Source organism: Carya illinoinensis, chromosome 3 (assembly GCF_018687715.1).
Source record: "Carya illinoinensis cultivar Pawnee chromosome 3, C.illinoinensisPawnee_v1, whole genome shotgun sequence".
Classification (NCBI taxonomy): Eukaryota; Viridiplantae; Streptophyta; class Magnoliopsida; order Fagales; family Juglandaceae; genus Carya; species Carya illinoinensis.
Genome location: NC_056754.1, coordinates 31,345,411 through 31,360,526, shown reverse-complemented (window position 1 = coordinate 31,360,526; position 15,116 = coordinate 31,345,411). Strand labels below are relative to the sequence as shown.

Here is a 15,116-nt window from a genome sequence, read left to right as displayed (position 1 = left end):
CCTTTTATCTCTTTTTCCCCATTTTCAGTCATAAGTTGTATATCAATTGATCCAAAAACGAAGTAAGAATTTTGCTACAACAGCCTCCAAAATAGAAATATTTTATTTATTTAACATTTGAGGCCATTTCATCAAAGGTAGAGGAATAAAAATGAGAAACTCCCTTGTAGAAAAAGAAAGTCCATTCCTTCTCAAAATCTTTATCCTCACTTCTTAAGTTTTATGTAAAAATTATAAGCCAAACAATCTTGAAATATATATTAAACAGGTTCGTGAAAGTTGGGTAACAATCAAAACAAGAACTCAATTGTATCAAGTAGTGTCAGTTTTTACAACCTCTTCTACTATGTCCTACCTTTCTTCAATATCCCTTGAATTCCATGATGGGCTTTATACACTTTATAACACTTTTATAGATAAGGCTTGCCCCTAACATTTTAGATCAGAACCTTCATTCGAAAGGGAATCCAAAACAAGTTCAAATCAAACCCAGCATTCACATTAAGCCCAACATTCAAATCAAGCCCTTCTTTCAAATTATCTTTTCCATTAACATTTCCACCAACGGAAACACTCTCTTTCAAATCCACCCTAAACCCACTTGCGTTTTCAGGGGTTTGTTCAATATTAATATTCAGATTCAGATTAACCTCCACACTTTCTCTAAAATTCCCTCCAAACTTGTGTCCCATTTCTAAAATCCTTACAAATCCATCATTTAAATTACCGTTTTCATGTATATTGCCACAGGTCTCCATAGTTTCCCTCAAATTTCCTTCAGTAGTATTAAGTAAATTACCTGAATTGCTTCAAACTTCACACATCCGCTCGATATGGCGGTGCTTCTTGGCCTTACATCTGAGCCGTAGTTTTTCGTGAGGCAATTTAGAGGCAACGGAGGCTTCTTCTCTGCCCTCGAAGAGAGCAACCACTTCAGAAAACTCCAATTCCTCGGGATCGCCATCCTCATATACGATCTCGAATAACCTAGATGAGGCATCGTAGGATCTCACAGTCCCCGAAAATACTTCGTAGCCCTTGAACTCTTTCTTCATGGACCTTCCTAGGAACTCCATTTGGAGCAGTCCTTGCATGATTTGTGGGAAGGGAAAAAAATAATTGAAGATATTTCAAGCAAAGTGGAGAACGCATGCGAAAAGGAATCGGGAAAATGGAATTCTAATCATGTGGAGCTTTTGCATTACCGCTCGTTTGCAATTCTTCCTCGAACGGTTTTAGACGAACAACATTAATTTTAACAGAAAAACAATAAAAAAACCATTAAAACAAGATTTACCATTTTATAGAAACTTTATATATATAAAGATATATAAAAGAGTGGTTGAGCACATGAAAAGAGAATTTGGGTGAAGGACACTAGTTTTTTATTTTTTGATATGTGAAGGACATTGGTTAACCATTATAATGGGAAGTACCCTATAATTTTATCTTAGTTTATTTTAATAAACTAGTACCAATATATTCAATAGTCTGCTCAATACTTATTCGGTTAATTTCGAATTGAAATAGACTTGTGAAAGAAAGAGCTCTCTTGTGAAAACAGATACTCACTTAGTAAATGACGCATACCTAATTAAACTCGACTCGACTTGATTAAGGCTAGTAAAGACCTACTTGTTAGTTCGATTCGATTAAAAATTCATTCATATATTAATAAATATATACATACACCTATATATATATATCGCTATATGCATGTATTAGCTAATAATATAAACATAACACTTTTATAATTAAATATATGATATATAACCTAATTACTTGTGTCTAGTCACTTATGCCTATATATTGACTATGCTTAGGAGTTATATTTTATAATTTTTATAATAGTTAGTTGATAAAATTTTAATAATTTCATATACCACTACGTAGGAACCATATATGAAATAGATATATGCTATTATATTATGTGTATGTATTAATGAATTATGTAGGCATATAATATATTGTTATTATGGATAAATATCAATTAATTACCTATTAATTATTTATAAATTTTTAAAATCTTATAATTCAATAGAGATTTTATTTGTTAGTTATACAAATACAATATTAACTTTTTTATTTTTTATATATCTAATTTATTAATTATTAAATCTTATTCAAAAAATTAAAAAAAATAAATAATTTGAGCTGTGCTCGAGCTTGATGCGACTCGAACTTGTTTTTGGGTAGAGCTCAAGCTTGGTTTTTAGTCGAACCCAAACTTGAGCTGGATTTTAGCTTAATGAACTAAACTCAAATAAATAATTCATAAAAATCTCGTTTGAATTTTATTTTTTTAAATTGAGCCGTATTTTGTAAGCCAAATACTAGCTTAGTTAGATTACAATCCTCAAAAATAACAAAATATTAAAAGTTATTGTTCAACTTTTAGCTTTTAAATATTATATATATATATTAATTTGAATAAATTATGAGCAGTTTATTTTTCGGTGAGCATAAAATCCAACGTGTCTATTGGATAAGAGAAACATTGAGATGCATTGGAACCACTGGAACGATCTTCCAACATTTGTATGATGGATGCAATGCTTTATTTATTAATGATACGTTTCTTTGTTATTTAAAAAAAGAAAAAAAGAAAAAAAAGGTTCTTTTTTTGGAATTTTTAGACACTGGCTCTTTCCGGAATTGAAGTCGAAACAAGGCAACGATTAAAAATATGAAGATTCTAGACCCTTCCCCACAAAAATCCAAAGTATATTCAACTTTAAAACTCTTCCAATTACAGTTACACCAAACGAAAACAACGCATATTTATAGGCGTCTTCACATAGTTAGGGTTTTTCCTTTCCCTCCAACCGTCTCTCTCTGTCTGGCAAGATCGGTACTACTGCTTAATCCAGCAGGTTCTTCTATCGGTACTATTCTGGTCACTGTTCCTTACTACTTTTGTTCTTTTCATTTAATTGCTTCTCCTCTTTACTTGATAAGTGAAGGAAAAATAAAGAAAAATGACGTTTTTTGCAGTTTAAAGAGGAACTTCGATTTCATTGCATTACTGTTTCCTTTGATTTCTCGGCAAGCAACCAAACGGGAAAAAACTGAAGTCTTGAGTTTAAGAGTGATAGTGATTTGGATTTTTCAGTAGAAAGCTCACCTAGGCTAGCGTCAGAGCTCTAGTGGGGTTCATATATTTGGAAACGTTTATTTTCTCATGCCCCATCCATAGCTTCAGATATGTATGTGCGTGTGGCTGCTGCATGCAGCATTTGAGCAACATTTAGGTCTATTTTAAATTAGCATTGACAATTGTTTTCAAGCGTTTTCATTAATCAAAATTATACTTTTTATATAAAATTATTGTATTTAGATTTATGTGAATTATGGATTTTGGCCTAAGTTGATTCACTTCCTATAAAAAAAAAAGAAAAAAGAAAAAAGAAAGAGCCTAAGTTCATTCACTTATTTGAGTTATTTTTCTAGTGAGAAAATAGTAAATACTGATCGAATTCATACAATTTCAAGTCTTGCTTTATCGGCATTGGTAAACGTGTGCTTAAGCACAAAGTGCCAAGTCTTGCTTTAAAAAGCCCTTCACATGTGATTTATATGCTTTGAACCCAATATAATCATTCATGGTAGCTTTCTAGATGGTTTGATATTTGATTGCTTATGTTAGTATAAAAGTCAATAAAATTTTTTAAGCTTTTTTGGTAATGGCCCTTTTTGGTATATTTTGACTGAATCATGTACTTTAATTTGATACGGCTATCAAATATCATAGATTTGTATATTTAATAAAGCTCAAGAGAATTATAGAAAATTTTATGTTTAAATGTTTTGTAATTAGTTGATTACTTCATTTTTCGTGTTGCATAATACTTCAATAAATTGTGTGAACAGTATAAACATGTTACCATCATCTTTAAACCATTTTGTTTTTATTTTAACCATAATACTCTAATAAATTTCTTTTAAAACCTTTTTTTTTTAATTTTATTTTATGCGTTTTTTGGGTTATCATACATCATCCTTAAAGATGTGCCCTTTATATTTAATAAGGTGCGTGCTTGGGGTTTTTACGCTTTGCGCCTAGGTTCTAGACGGTGTCTATGCTTTAGTGCGCCTAGAGCTTTCACCAAAACTAAGCTTTAGGATAGGTTTGGATAGTGAGATGAGAATTTTTAGTTTTAGATGAAAGTTTAAAATATTATTTTTTAATATTATTATTGTTTTGGATTTGAAAAAGTTGAATTTTTTATTATATTTTGTGTGGGAGTGTGAAAAAGTTGTAATGATGAGATGAGAATTTTGTCTCATCCTACTTGCCAAACCTGCCAGTGTCCAAACGAGCCCTTAGAAACAAGGCGCCGAAAAATTCTTGTTATTGGGAATACAAAATACGACAAAAATAAGATACCAAAACCAATGATTCATACCTGCAAAAGCCTAAAAAGGAAATGGATACCGGCATGCTAAATGTGTTAAAACAAAAAACTATAAGAATATCTCAGAATTCTATGAATAATATGGAAATGGTTTGAGTTAAGATGTTTTATTTGAGTTTTGGGAAATGAGAGAGAAAAAGTTGAATAAAAATATTATCAAGTAAAAAATTGTTTGAATATTATTTTTTTTTGAAGTTTGTAAAAGTTGTATTGATTTTTGTGTTTTGTTTTCAAGTTTGTAAAAGTTGTATTGGTTTTTGTGTTTGGATAATGATTAGATGAAAAAGTTGAAGCTTTTAAATTGGAAAGTGTTTTGTGTTTGAGAATGAAATTATGTGAAGTTTCGAGAGTTTTGAGAATTTAATGTTTCATCTCAGTGTCCAAACATCCCCTAAGCTATTGAAGTTCATCATTTTTCAGTCAAAAAATAGTTTGGTATCACCTAAATCTGTTCTCGGCAGTTTTCTTTTTGAACTGAAATTTTTTTATTGCATCCATTTAAATTTTTTGTCAAATTAAATATAAAAAATGTGACAGAAAGGCAAGCCTTCTTTCATGAAAGACTGCTTGGACTGAATGCGGTATAAATTGGGGGTGGTATTTATGGCACATGGAGTGGCAATAACTTGTGCAAGTAGAGTGAGAGATAGCAACGGAATTAGGGTTGTGATACAAGTATATATCTTTAGGGTATTTTCATTCTCAGAATAGGTTGCTATCTGACTTTTCTTCGGAAGAATGCCAGCTTTTTTGTGTAATTTGTTCTTGACTTGCGTTTCCTTATTCTTGGAAACCATTTTTGTGGAGAAGTTCTGTTTCTTGCACGTATTATTAAACTCTTCTTTACTTTTTTAACAGATTATGCAGTGTCAGAATTTCTAACCTACTTAGTGTTACAATGGACTATGAAATTTTTTAAAGGAGTTGATAGCCATAATCTTGGCATAACTTTCCAGAGCTGAATGTGACACCTGCTGGTTTTAGTCTAAAGTTATTTATTGCCTTGAAGTAAATATGTATTTGCTTCCTCGCATTGTTCCAAAAGCATTAGTTAGTTTCCCGTGGAGTAAGATATGGAGTTTGGAGAAAGAATGGGTGCTATTTTTTGGTGGATAGCTGCTTGGAGCACATTATTGATAATAGGTAATCTTATCAGGTGCTATGATATCCTAGAAAACAGGTGTTGCATGTGTAAATTCTCTGGGTAAGCAGTTAGGCATCTTCTCCTGCATTGTTTTGTGGCTAGAGAGTTGTGGTTGTGACTCTCTTCTTTATGTTTGGAGTGATGCCAAAGAAAATTTAGAAGCTGTCTTTGTTATAAGTTTTGAGGCTGGTGAGTTCTAAGGCCAAAGACAATTCATTTTTAACACTCCTACTTTGGACAGCTTCTAGAGACTTTAATAGTCCTAATTTTTTTTTTTTGATAAATTAATAGTCCTAATTTCCTTAATTTTCTTGTAGTTTTTCTATTTTTAGCTGGATGACTTTCTTGTACTTCTAGCTAGATGACTTTCTGTTTGTGGTTGTGCTTGGATTTTTCCTCTTGGGCTTTTTAATGAAATTGTCATTTCTTATCAAAGAAGGAAGTTTGTTTGCCACTATAGTTTTATTATGTAAATATATGATAAAACTATGCTAGCAAACAAACTTACCTTCTTTATGAATTATTTACGAAAAAAGGTTTTGTTATGTGAAATACTGCCCATTGTGCCTCGTGTACCATTTCTACAGAATGCAACAGTTCAACGTATGGGAGGTTAGAACATAGCATTTCATTGCTTAGACATTCTTTTCAAAGGTGTTTTCTTATTGTCTCTATGCTCTTGTGGTGCTTTTCTTCTCCTCCCTTTGTTATTTTTATTTTATTTTTTTGAATATGAACTTCAGATTGTGATTCTTTTAAGGGACTCTCTTGTAAGGGTTCCATGTTCAGGGTTAGTGCTGGTAGTATCTTGTTTACATTTGCATTGGTTTTGCCCGCTTCTTTTGTCCAAAGGTTAATTTCTTCCACGATATCTTATGGCCTGTGAGCCATAGGTCTAGTTATATAATGTGTGAATGTATGGCACTTCAAAGTTGTATATGTGTTTTATTTTATAGTTCCTTTTCCCCACATGTTTTGTGCCTAGTTGACCTTGGTAATATTTTTTCAGCAAGTTCAAGTTGAAAGGGTTGATTGCGTAGTTATGTTGGGCTTTAATCATATAATATTGGTCATCAATGGGAAGGTTTATCAAAATCAATGGGAAGGTCAATTCATTGGGGTCTTTTTGTTTTCTCTCTGTACAACATCCTCTCTGATGATGGCCTACGTTGTTTAATGTGAAATTCTCTTTTGATAGACTAATTTATGGTTAGTGAGAAGCATGGGTGCTTCGAAACAGCTTTTGTTAGTCTAAAGTTTTTACAGTCACGATGGAAGGCAAATCCATTCACATCATTGAGGAGAGTGGGAAAGTCATGAAGGAGTTGTTTTTGGGGTTGCATATGGTGAAATGGTTCAGCAAAATGGAGGGATTGTGTTCAAGCAATAGAAAGGAATTTTATGCTTCTTTGAGGGATGACAATCAAAGCTTTATAGGTCAGAGATGCTCTAATGTCCACGGGGGTTTTATGGCACCTAGTGGAGTATGGTGGCGGTCGCAAATGAAACTTTTTATTCATACCGGAAGAAATGGAAGGTCAATGGTGGAGGCTTATCATTGCTCCTACAAGGAGGTGTTGAAGCAACTAATGGTAGTAGCCCCAAATAAGTACAGGGGAGGAGATTATACAGATGTGTTAGGCGCAATGAAAGCACAAGATACTGCAGGCTCGCCCATTGCTGAGTGTGGAAGGGAGGTGTTGTCCGGGACGATGGAATTTTGGCAACGAGTGGTGTCTGTTGTACTCTATAATGAAATTGAGGTTGAAGAGTTTGCAGGATAAAGTGGACAATTGGGATTAAGTTTTGGGCCCTTGGGTTGGTGTCATAACTTATTCCCCCTAGGCCACTGCCCGCATTGAAGCCCAAGCCCATTCCCCTTCCTTTCTCAATGGCTTAGTGCTCAACACAGTGGATGGACCCTCGGGCTTTGATGGGGCAAAGAAGAAACGAACGGTCAAGCTTTATGTCCCTATAGTGGGTCACTCCAATGGGCCTCAAGCAAAGGGCCAAGACAAAGGGAAAAAAGAAAATGGAATCGGGCCATGATTTATCCCAACATAGGTGGCCGGCTTGAGGAGAGTGAACTTGTAGGGTCATCAGCCGCTAAGAACCAGCCACCCATGCCAGAAAGGCCTCAGTTGACCTCGAGATAGGCCAACAAAATGTTTTTGGAGATTCATATGGAAAAAACCGCAGAGGAAATGGCGGTAGAGCTAGTAATAGCCACAATCGCGGGTCAAGCTTGGAAACTCTTTGCTCGATATTGGTTCATCGGCCTAGAATGGACAGACAATAATGATGGATTGTAGGGAACCTCTATGAAGGAGCTATAGGGGACATCATCTTTGGCGAAGGATTTATAGACCATAGGGAGGCTTACTAAGTGTAGGGCTGAGTTACCATCAAGCTTTGGTTTGTCAGCTCAGAAGGGATAGAAAGTGATGATAGATTGTAGTAAACCTCCTCCACTGGAGTCCCAGGGGGCGTCACCTCTGGAGAAGGACTTGTAGAGGGTTAGGAGCGTTACAGAGGGTAGTGTTGAGCTTGAGGGTGACTTACGGTTGCTGGTAGCTATGAATGAGGATCAAGATTGGTAGATGAATGAGGACAAGTCTATGTTTTCTGAAGGAGAGATGGGGGACTTGATGGAATTGCAGTGGGCACCAAGGGAAGGTATGGAGATGGTAGATGAACCCATTCCTCTAAATTCTCTGCCGCTGTGTCAAACTATATTAGTTTCCTCCGAATGGGTGTTACACAAGGTGAAGGAAATTCAAAATTGTGTGGGGATTGAGTGTGAAGGTTTTGAGGAACAATTTATGGCATTGCTCACGACCATTGAAGACATGCTCAAAGTCTAAGAAGTGGGATTCTGAAAAATAGAGGGAGCTAAATAGATTGACATGGTCTATTAATTTTGAGGGTAGCTCAAGTAGAGGAAAAGCCAATGAGAGGGGGTCGACAATTCTTTATGAAGTTGAAGATTGTATCGTGGAATGTTCCAGGAGTTAGTGAGGAAACCAAGCGTCTTTGGATAAAATTTGCTTTGGCAGTGGTGGGTGGACATTATTTGCTTGTATGAAATTAAGTTGGAAGGTATTTCAAGAAGCACAGTGTGTAGCTTGTGGAACTATCCATATGTTGATTGTTATCTTTCATCTCTTGGGACCTCTGGGGGTATATTAGTTATGTGGTATCGAAGGGTAGTGAATAAAATTGAGGAATACATTGGGGCATATATAGTGGCACGTTCATTTAAAAACGTGGAAGATCACTTTATGTGGGCTTTTGCTGGAATTTATGGGCCGAATCTAGACAACCAAAGAAGACTTTTATGGGGGGAGATTGTTGGGTTGCATGGTTGGTGGGACATGCCTTGGTGAATAGGATGCGATTTTATGTTGTAAAGTTCCCAAATCGGGAGAGTAGGCTTTGGCTACAATGATGGAGTTTTCAGATTTTTAATTTGATTTGGGTTTGGTAGACATTCCTCTCATGGGTGGAGTATACACATGGAAAACAACCAAACATGGTCTACATTGGCCAGACTTTTAGGTCTCGTTCACTTTTACAAAACTTTTCATCTCATTTCATCCAATCTCATCTACTCATTGCAACTTTCTCAAATTCCCATACAAAATAAAATAAACAATTTAACTTTTTTAAATTCCAATACAAAATAATATTAAAATTATATATTTTAATAATATTTTATTCAACTTTAGGCTGCGTTTGGATGTTGAGTTAAGTTGAGATAAAAGTTGAAAATTGAATAAAATATTGTTTTTTAATATTATTATTATTTTAGGATTTCAAAAAGTTGAATTGTTATTATATATTTTGTTGGAATTTGAGAAAGTTGTAATGATTAAATGAGATGAGTTGAGGAACCAAACTGGGCCTTAATCTCAACTCATCTCTGAAAACAAACGAGGCCTTATTCTCCTTGGATTAGGAAACTCATTATTCGGAGTTATGTCAGAAAAGGCTAACTAGCCTCTGTTCGAATTCTTTTACTATCTTGTTGGATTGTGGAGGTATTCATCAAAGGCGTAGGTACTTCAAGTTTGAGAATGTGGCTGAAAATTGAAGGCTTTGTGGAAAGGGTTAGGTAATGGTGTGCCTCCTATCTAATCCATGGCACCCGAAGTTTTGTTTTAGCAGGTAAGTTGAAAGCTTTAGCAAGAGATCTCAAGATATGGAATACACAAGTTTTTGGAGATGAAGGTGATAAAAAAAAGTATCTATTGGAGTTACAAGAGGTAGAGAGGGCAGATGAGGGTTGGGCACTATCTATGGAGGAACTATCACATCAGATAGAATTAGTTTAAGAACTTGAGAGAGTTACTTTATTGGAGGAGATTTCTTGGGCCAAAAACCTTGGGCATTGTGGTTAAATGAAGGAGAACAAAGCATGAAGTTCTTATATAGAATGGCCAATTCACATAGTAGTACTAAAACCATTGAGATGCTAAACATTGATGATGTTGTGTCAACGGAGCTTCTAGTGATTCAAGAGCATGTTGCTGGTTTTTTTGAACAATTGCTTACTGAACAGGTAGAGTGGCGGCCAAAACTCGATGAACTAGCATTTGAGGCCATTAGGCAACAAAGTTTGTTGGCTGAAGCGGCCTTTCGATGAGACAAAGGTTTATTCAGTGTGAGAAAGATGGTCCCAGACAAGACACCTGGTTCAGATGGTTTCTCTATGTGATTCTTCCAATCCTGTTGGGAGGTGGTGAATGGTGATTTGATAAAGGTTTCTGGGAATTTTTCTCATTTAGTAAGTTTGAGAAAAGTATTAATGCCACTTTTATTGCGCTTATTTTCAAGAAGGTTGGGGCTTTGAATGTTAAAGATTTTTGGCCTATTAGTCTCTTGAATGGGGTGTATAAGATTATCTCAAAGGTTTTAGCAAACCGCTTGGGGGAGGTCTTAGGGAGGATTATTTTGAGACGCCATAATGCCTTTCTAAAGGAAGACAAATAATGGATCTAGTGTTAATTGCCAACAAATGTTTAGAAAGCAGATTAAAATATGGAGAATTGGGTGTTTTTATGTAAGCTAGATATGGACAAGGCTTATGATCATGTTAACTAGGACTTCCTAATATTCTTGCTTGGGAGGTGTGGATTTGGGCAGAGATGGTGCTCATGGATTAGGTATTGCATCTTGACTGAGAGGTTCTTGATTTTGGTGAATGGCAATCCAGTTGGTTTCTTTACCAGTTCACGTGGCCTAAGACAGGGTGTTCTATTGCCCCGATTCTCTGTCATTGTTATGGAGGCGCTTAGTAGAATGATGTCCGCTATGGTTGACAATGGCTATATGGCTGGATTTTTTATTGGTGACACCAATCGGGGGGTACTCTTAACATTTATCATTTGTTGTTTGCAGATGACACTTTGATATTTTGTAAGGCAAACCAAAATCAGATTTGTTCCTTAAGGCCACTCTTTCTTTGCGTCGAAGCAGTGTCTAGATTAAAGGTGAATCTTTCCAAGTTAGAGTTGGTTCTAGTAGGAAATGTTCGCCATAGGTTGGCAAATATTCTTGGATGCAAGGTCTACTCATTTCCCATGAAATACCTTGGCCTTCCTTTGGGGGCCTCTTCCAGGGCTAAATCTATATGTGATGAAGTAATAGAGAAGATTGAACACAGATTGGCAATTTGGAAGAGATTGTATTTGTCAAAAGGTGGTAGGACCACCTTAATCAAATGCACGCTGTCCAATTTCCCAACTCATCTGCTATCTTTGTTCCCAATTCTGGCAAGTGTGGCAATCCAAATAGAGAAACTTTAGCATGATCTTCAGTGGGTTGGGGGATGAGTTTAGGTTCCACTTGGTCAAGTGGGATAGGGTATACTTGCTAATTTCTATTGGGAGGTACAAGGGGCGAATGGAGTGGGAGTTTGGAAGCACATAAGTAGGGGGTAGAATTGTGATGGGTGACAGTGCTAGAATAAAATTTTGGCATGATTTATGGTGTGGAGATCGAGCCCATAAAGACACATTCTCTACAGTTTTTAAGATTGCATGTGAACTGGAAGCATTAGTGGTGGATCTAATAGAGATGTATGGTTGTTCAATCCACTGGAATGTGAACTTTATGAGGATGGCTCATGATTGGGAAGTTGGTAGCTTTGCTGATGTTTTCAAAACCTTTTATGCCATGAGATTGAGCAGTCAAGGAACTGATTAATTGTGGTGGATGGCTGCTAGAAAAGGCGCATTTTGTGTTGCTCCCTCTATAAGATCGTCATTGACCCACAAACACAATCTCTTTCCGTGGAAAAGGATTTGGAGAAATAAGGCGCCTCGTAAGGTAGTTTTTTTGCCTGGACAGCATCTCTGGGCAAGATCTTGACCATGAATATCTTACGGAAATGCCTAGTGATTGTTGTGTACTGGTGCTATATGTGCAGGAAAAATGGTGAGACTATGGATCATCTTCTACTGCATTGTGAGGTTGCTAGATCGCTATGGGTTGATGTCTTTAGATGATTGGAGGTAGCTTGGGTTATGTTGCTACAGTGGTTAAACTCCTGACCAGTTGGAAGGCTTTGGGCGGAATTCCACAAATCACGGCTGTGTGGAAGATGGTGCCTATATGCATTCTTTAGTGGTTGTGGAAGGAAAGAAATGATTGGCCTTTTGAAGATAAGAAGCGACCATTAGAGGAGATTAGATTCTTCTTTGTCCCTATGGGCGAATGTTGTAGATTGCAATGGTCTAGTGTTTCATGATTTTCTTGTTTCTATTTCTTCCTCTTAACTAGGTGTAAACTCTTGTACACCTCTTGAGTACTTGGGCTATGCCTTTTCTCATTAATAAAATTTGTTACTTACAAAAATAAAATAAAAAATATCAGTCATCAATGCTTGATGAGCTCTTTTCTAAGCTTAAAACATCATTTGTCTCTCCAATTCCCCTTGGCACACGGATTTCCAAAATTGTTAGCTAATTTATTGTTTCTTAATTTTCTTATGGAGCAGGTAAAGCACTGTAAAGAGAGGATATTAGGATGGTCATGAAATTTATTATCTACTAAGATTCAACCTACTCCTTGTAGATAACAAAGGTTATGCCCATTATGGAAACTGAGAAGTCTAACATTTCACGTGCCGAAGAAGTCAAAGTTCTAGCCAATGAAGCATTCAAAGGTATTAATGTGCCTGCTTTATGCTTCTTAGGTTACTTCTATATATATGTGCGTGTGTATTGGTATTATAAATTCTTTTTTGCATGTGTGAATATAAATTACTGCATTATCCTCTTAGCATAATTTGAATAAAGTACTGGAAATCTGAACTCATCAGATTGGATTCTAAGTTTTTGAGCCCTCTTAGCCTCAGTTAAATATGGTTTAATCGCTCTATAGACAAGTAAACTGAATAGAATTGCTCATGAGAAGAGATATTTTAGGTTCTATATATATTTGCTTTGGAACACACTTTGAGGTAAAACTTTTTGTTGGTTTTTTGCTGGTTAAGGTTTTTAAGGACAGTTTGCTGCCGATGTTTTCATGGTTTTGATATGTGCTGTTCCTGCCAAATTTTCTTTCAGCTCACAAATATGCACAAGCTATTGATCTGTATACCCAAGCAATTGAACTGAACAATCAGAATGCTGTATACTGGGCGAACCGTGCATTTGCACACATTAAACTCGAGGAATATGGTAGTGCCATACAGGATGCATCAAATGCTATAAATGTCGATCCCAAATATTCGAAGGCAAGCTTGGAATCTGAAAATAAAGACTATGCAATTTAATCTTTGTGATTATGTTCTGATGGTTGTCTTTTTCCTACAGGGCTATTACAGACGAGGAGCTGCCTATCTTTCCATGGGGAAGTTTAAAGAAGCACTTAAGGATTTTCAGCAGGTACTTTGTTTGCCATTGGTTCAATGTTTCTCCCATTAAATATTTGGAATTTTTTTAATAATGTTGTAAAATATTTAATTGAATTTTATTGGCCCTAATTCTGACACAATTGACTCTTGACAGTTAAATACATTCAATTCTTTCAATTTTTATGGCTGTAGTTTAGTTTCTTCTACCTTCAATATTGTTCAAGTTGAGCATGTACCATGTGTGTTCTTGTTTCAGTTACCCAAGTACTTTCTTGTCAATACAAACAATTTTGTGTTAGAATAAGTTCTCATCATTATGATATATGATTGTCATGTTACTAATTTTCAAACTAAGTTCTAGGCCAGAGAACCATCGAAGTCCACGGATTTTGGTAAACAATTAAGAGCGTTGATGGATTTTTTATTTTTATTAGCAACTTTTCCGTTTGCAAAGAAAACTTATCTAATGGGATGGAGTTTATCTGCTTTTCTACCAATATATAGCCATTTTTACTAATCATTGCTTTGGCACTCCTTTCTCAACAAAAAAAATATTTTGCTAATGGAGAAAGCATATCCAAAAAGTGAGGTGTCATGTCTCAAGTCTCAACACAAAAACTCTTTGTGATTCCTTCTTCCTTGAAGCTTTGGTATGGTTTGCAGCTATACAAAGAACAGATTCTCAGAGAGCTTTTCATGCTATTTATTTTATAGAAACACTTTATTGAGTTTTTAATATTACTTTATCAGAGCCTCCCATAACCTCTAAAGGTTATCCTTGTACTATTTTTGGATGCAGAGGGAGAAATTAGTAATAGTGTGATTTTGAATAATATATGTTAGGGGATAAGTTGTTTTAACCTAACTTCAAGTCAATGAAGTATATTTGAAGTATTTGGAGGCATTTTATCTCCATTAGGCACCCAAAGTGAAAAATGCTTTATTTTTTTTAATATCAACAAGCGTAGCCAAGTACATTAAATGTATACAAGAGAAAACACCTATCTAAGAAGTAGAAATAGATACAAGGAAATTATGAACATTAAGCCCATGATAGGGAAATGGTCTGAACTGTTGGGTTTGTGGAGTCTGGTTTGTTGGCGTGTCAACTCTATTTGATGACCCGACCCGACAAGTGTGTGCTATGATTTTTTGGAAAATTTTTTGAAGTGAAAGTTTGTTCGATGTTCGCGCGACAAGTAGTTTGAAAGAAGCTTAGGCAGAGAGTTTGCTTGAGTTTCGCTAGAGTAAATGTTGGACAGAGAGTTTGAGTGAACAACGCATTAAAGTGAAAATTAGGGTTTTTGCCTTGTGACCATTGTTTTAAAATTCGTACCGTACCGGCCGGTATATTCCGTACCGGCCACCGGACCGGTACAGAAATTTTGTAATTTCGTACCGGTTCAAATACCGGCCGTACCGGCCGAGATTTCGGCCTGTACCGGCCTATGTACCGGCCCGTACCGGCCGGTATTTCGGTTTCGTTTTTTTTTTTTTTTTTTTTTCATTTTTTCAAACTACAAATTTATTTTTTTACCCCCAATTTAGACTAAACTATTTATAATTTATATAGATATATGTATTTATGTATAATTTATTTATATATAAATTATTCTTTTGAAATATAATTAATATATATATATTTATATATATAATTTATTTATATATCGACTATCCCGAAACGGTACACGAAACG

The 15,116-nt window shown here is 35.5% G+C and overlaps 2 protein-coding genes across 4 annotated transcripts in view; both read left to right on the top strand.

The window, feature by feature from the left end:
* The first annotated feature begins 2,733 nt into the window (after positions 1 to 2,733).
* The window catches only part of LOC122304108 (serine/threonine-protein phosphatase 5), a 30,217-nt gene continuing 17,834 nt past the window's right edge, over positions 2,734 to 15,116 (top strand). Inside the window, exons 1-4 of one of the 3 annotated variants that reach the window (XM_043116154.1) lie at positions 2,734 to 2,885; positions 12,637 to 12,727; positions 13,131 to 13,300; positions 13,380 to 13,451. In XM_043116154.1, the coding sequence (XP_042972088.1) occupies positions 12,649 to 12,727; positions 13,131 to 13,300; positions 13,380 to 13,451 (321 nt within the window). In that variant the 5' untranslated portion in view covers positions 2,734 to 2,885; positions 12,637 to 12,648. Of the gene's footprint in view, positions 2,886 to 12,559; positions 12,728 to 13,130; positions 13,301 to 13,379; positions 13,452 to 15,116 lie in introns of all 3 variants that reach the window. The other 2 variants (XM_043116153.1, XM_043116156.1) reach the window with 2 other exon arrangements.
* On the top strand, positions 9,995 to 11,366 carry LOC122304731. The gene is made up of 3 exons (XM_043117000.1): positions 9,995 to 10,120; positions 10,705 to 10,926; positions 10,983 to 11,366. Exons 1-3 carry the CDS (start codon positions 9,995 to 9,997, stop codon positions 11,364 to 11,366), a joined length of 732 nt encoding a protein of 243 aa, XP_042972934.1.

Coding starts and splice junctions, on each gene's coding strand:
- LOC122304731 (XM_043117000.1), top strand. CDS start 9,995: ATGGCCAATTCACATAGTAGTACTAAAACCATTGAGATGCTAAACATT. Junction 10,121..10,704: donor AACAATTGCTTACTGAACAG/GTAGAGTGGCGG, acceptor GGATTTGGGCAG/AGATGGTGCTCATGGATTAG. Junction 10,927..10,982: donor TTGGTGACACCAATCGGGGG/GTACTCTTAACA, acceptor ATATTTTGTAAG/GCAAACCAAAATCAGATTTG.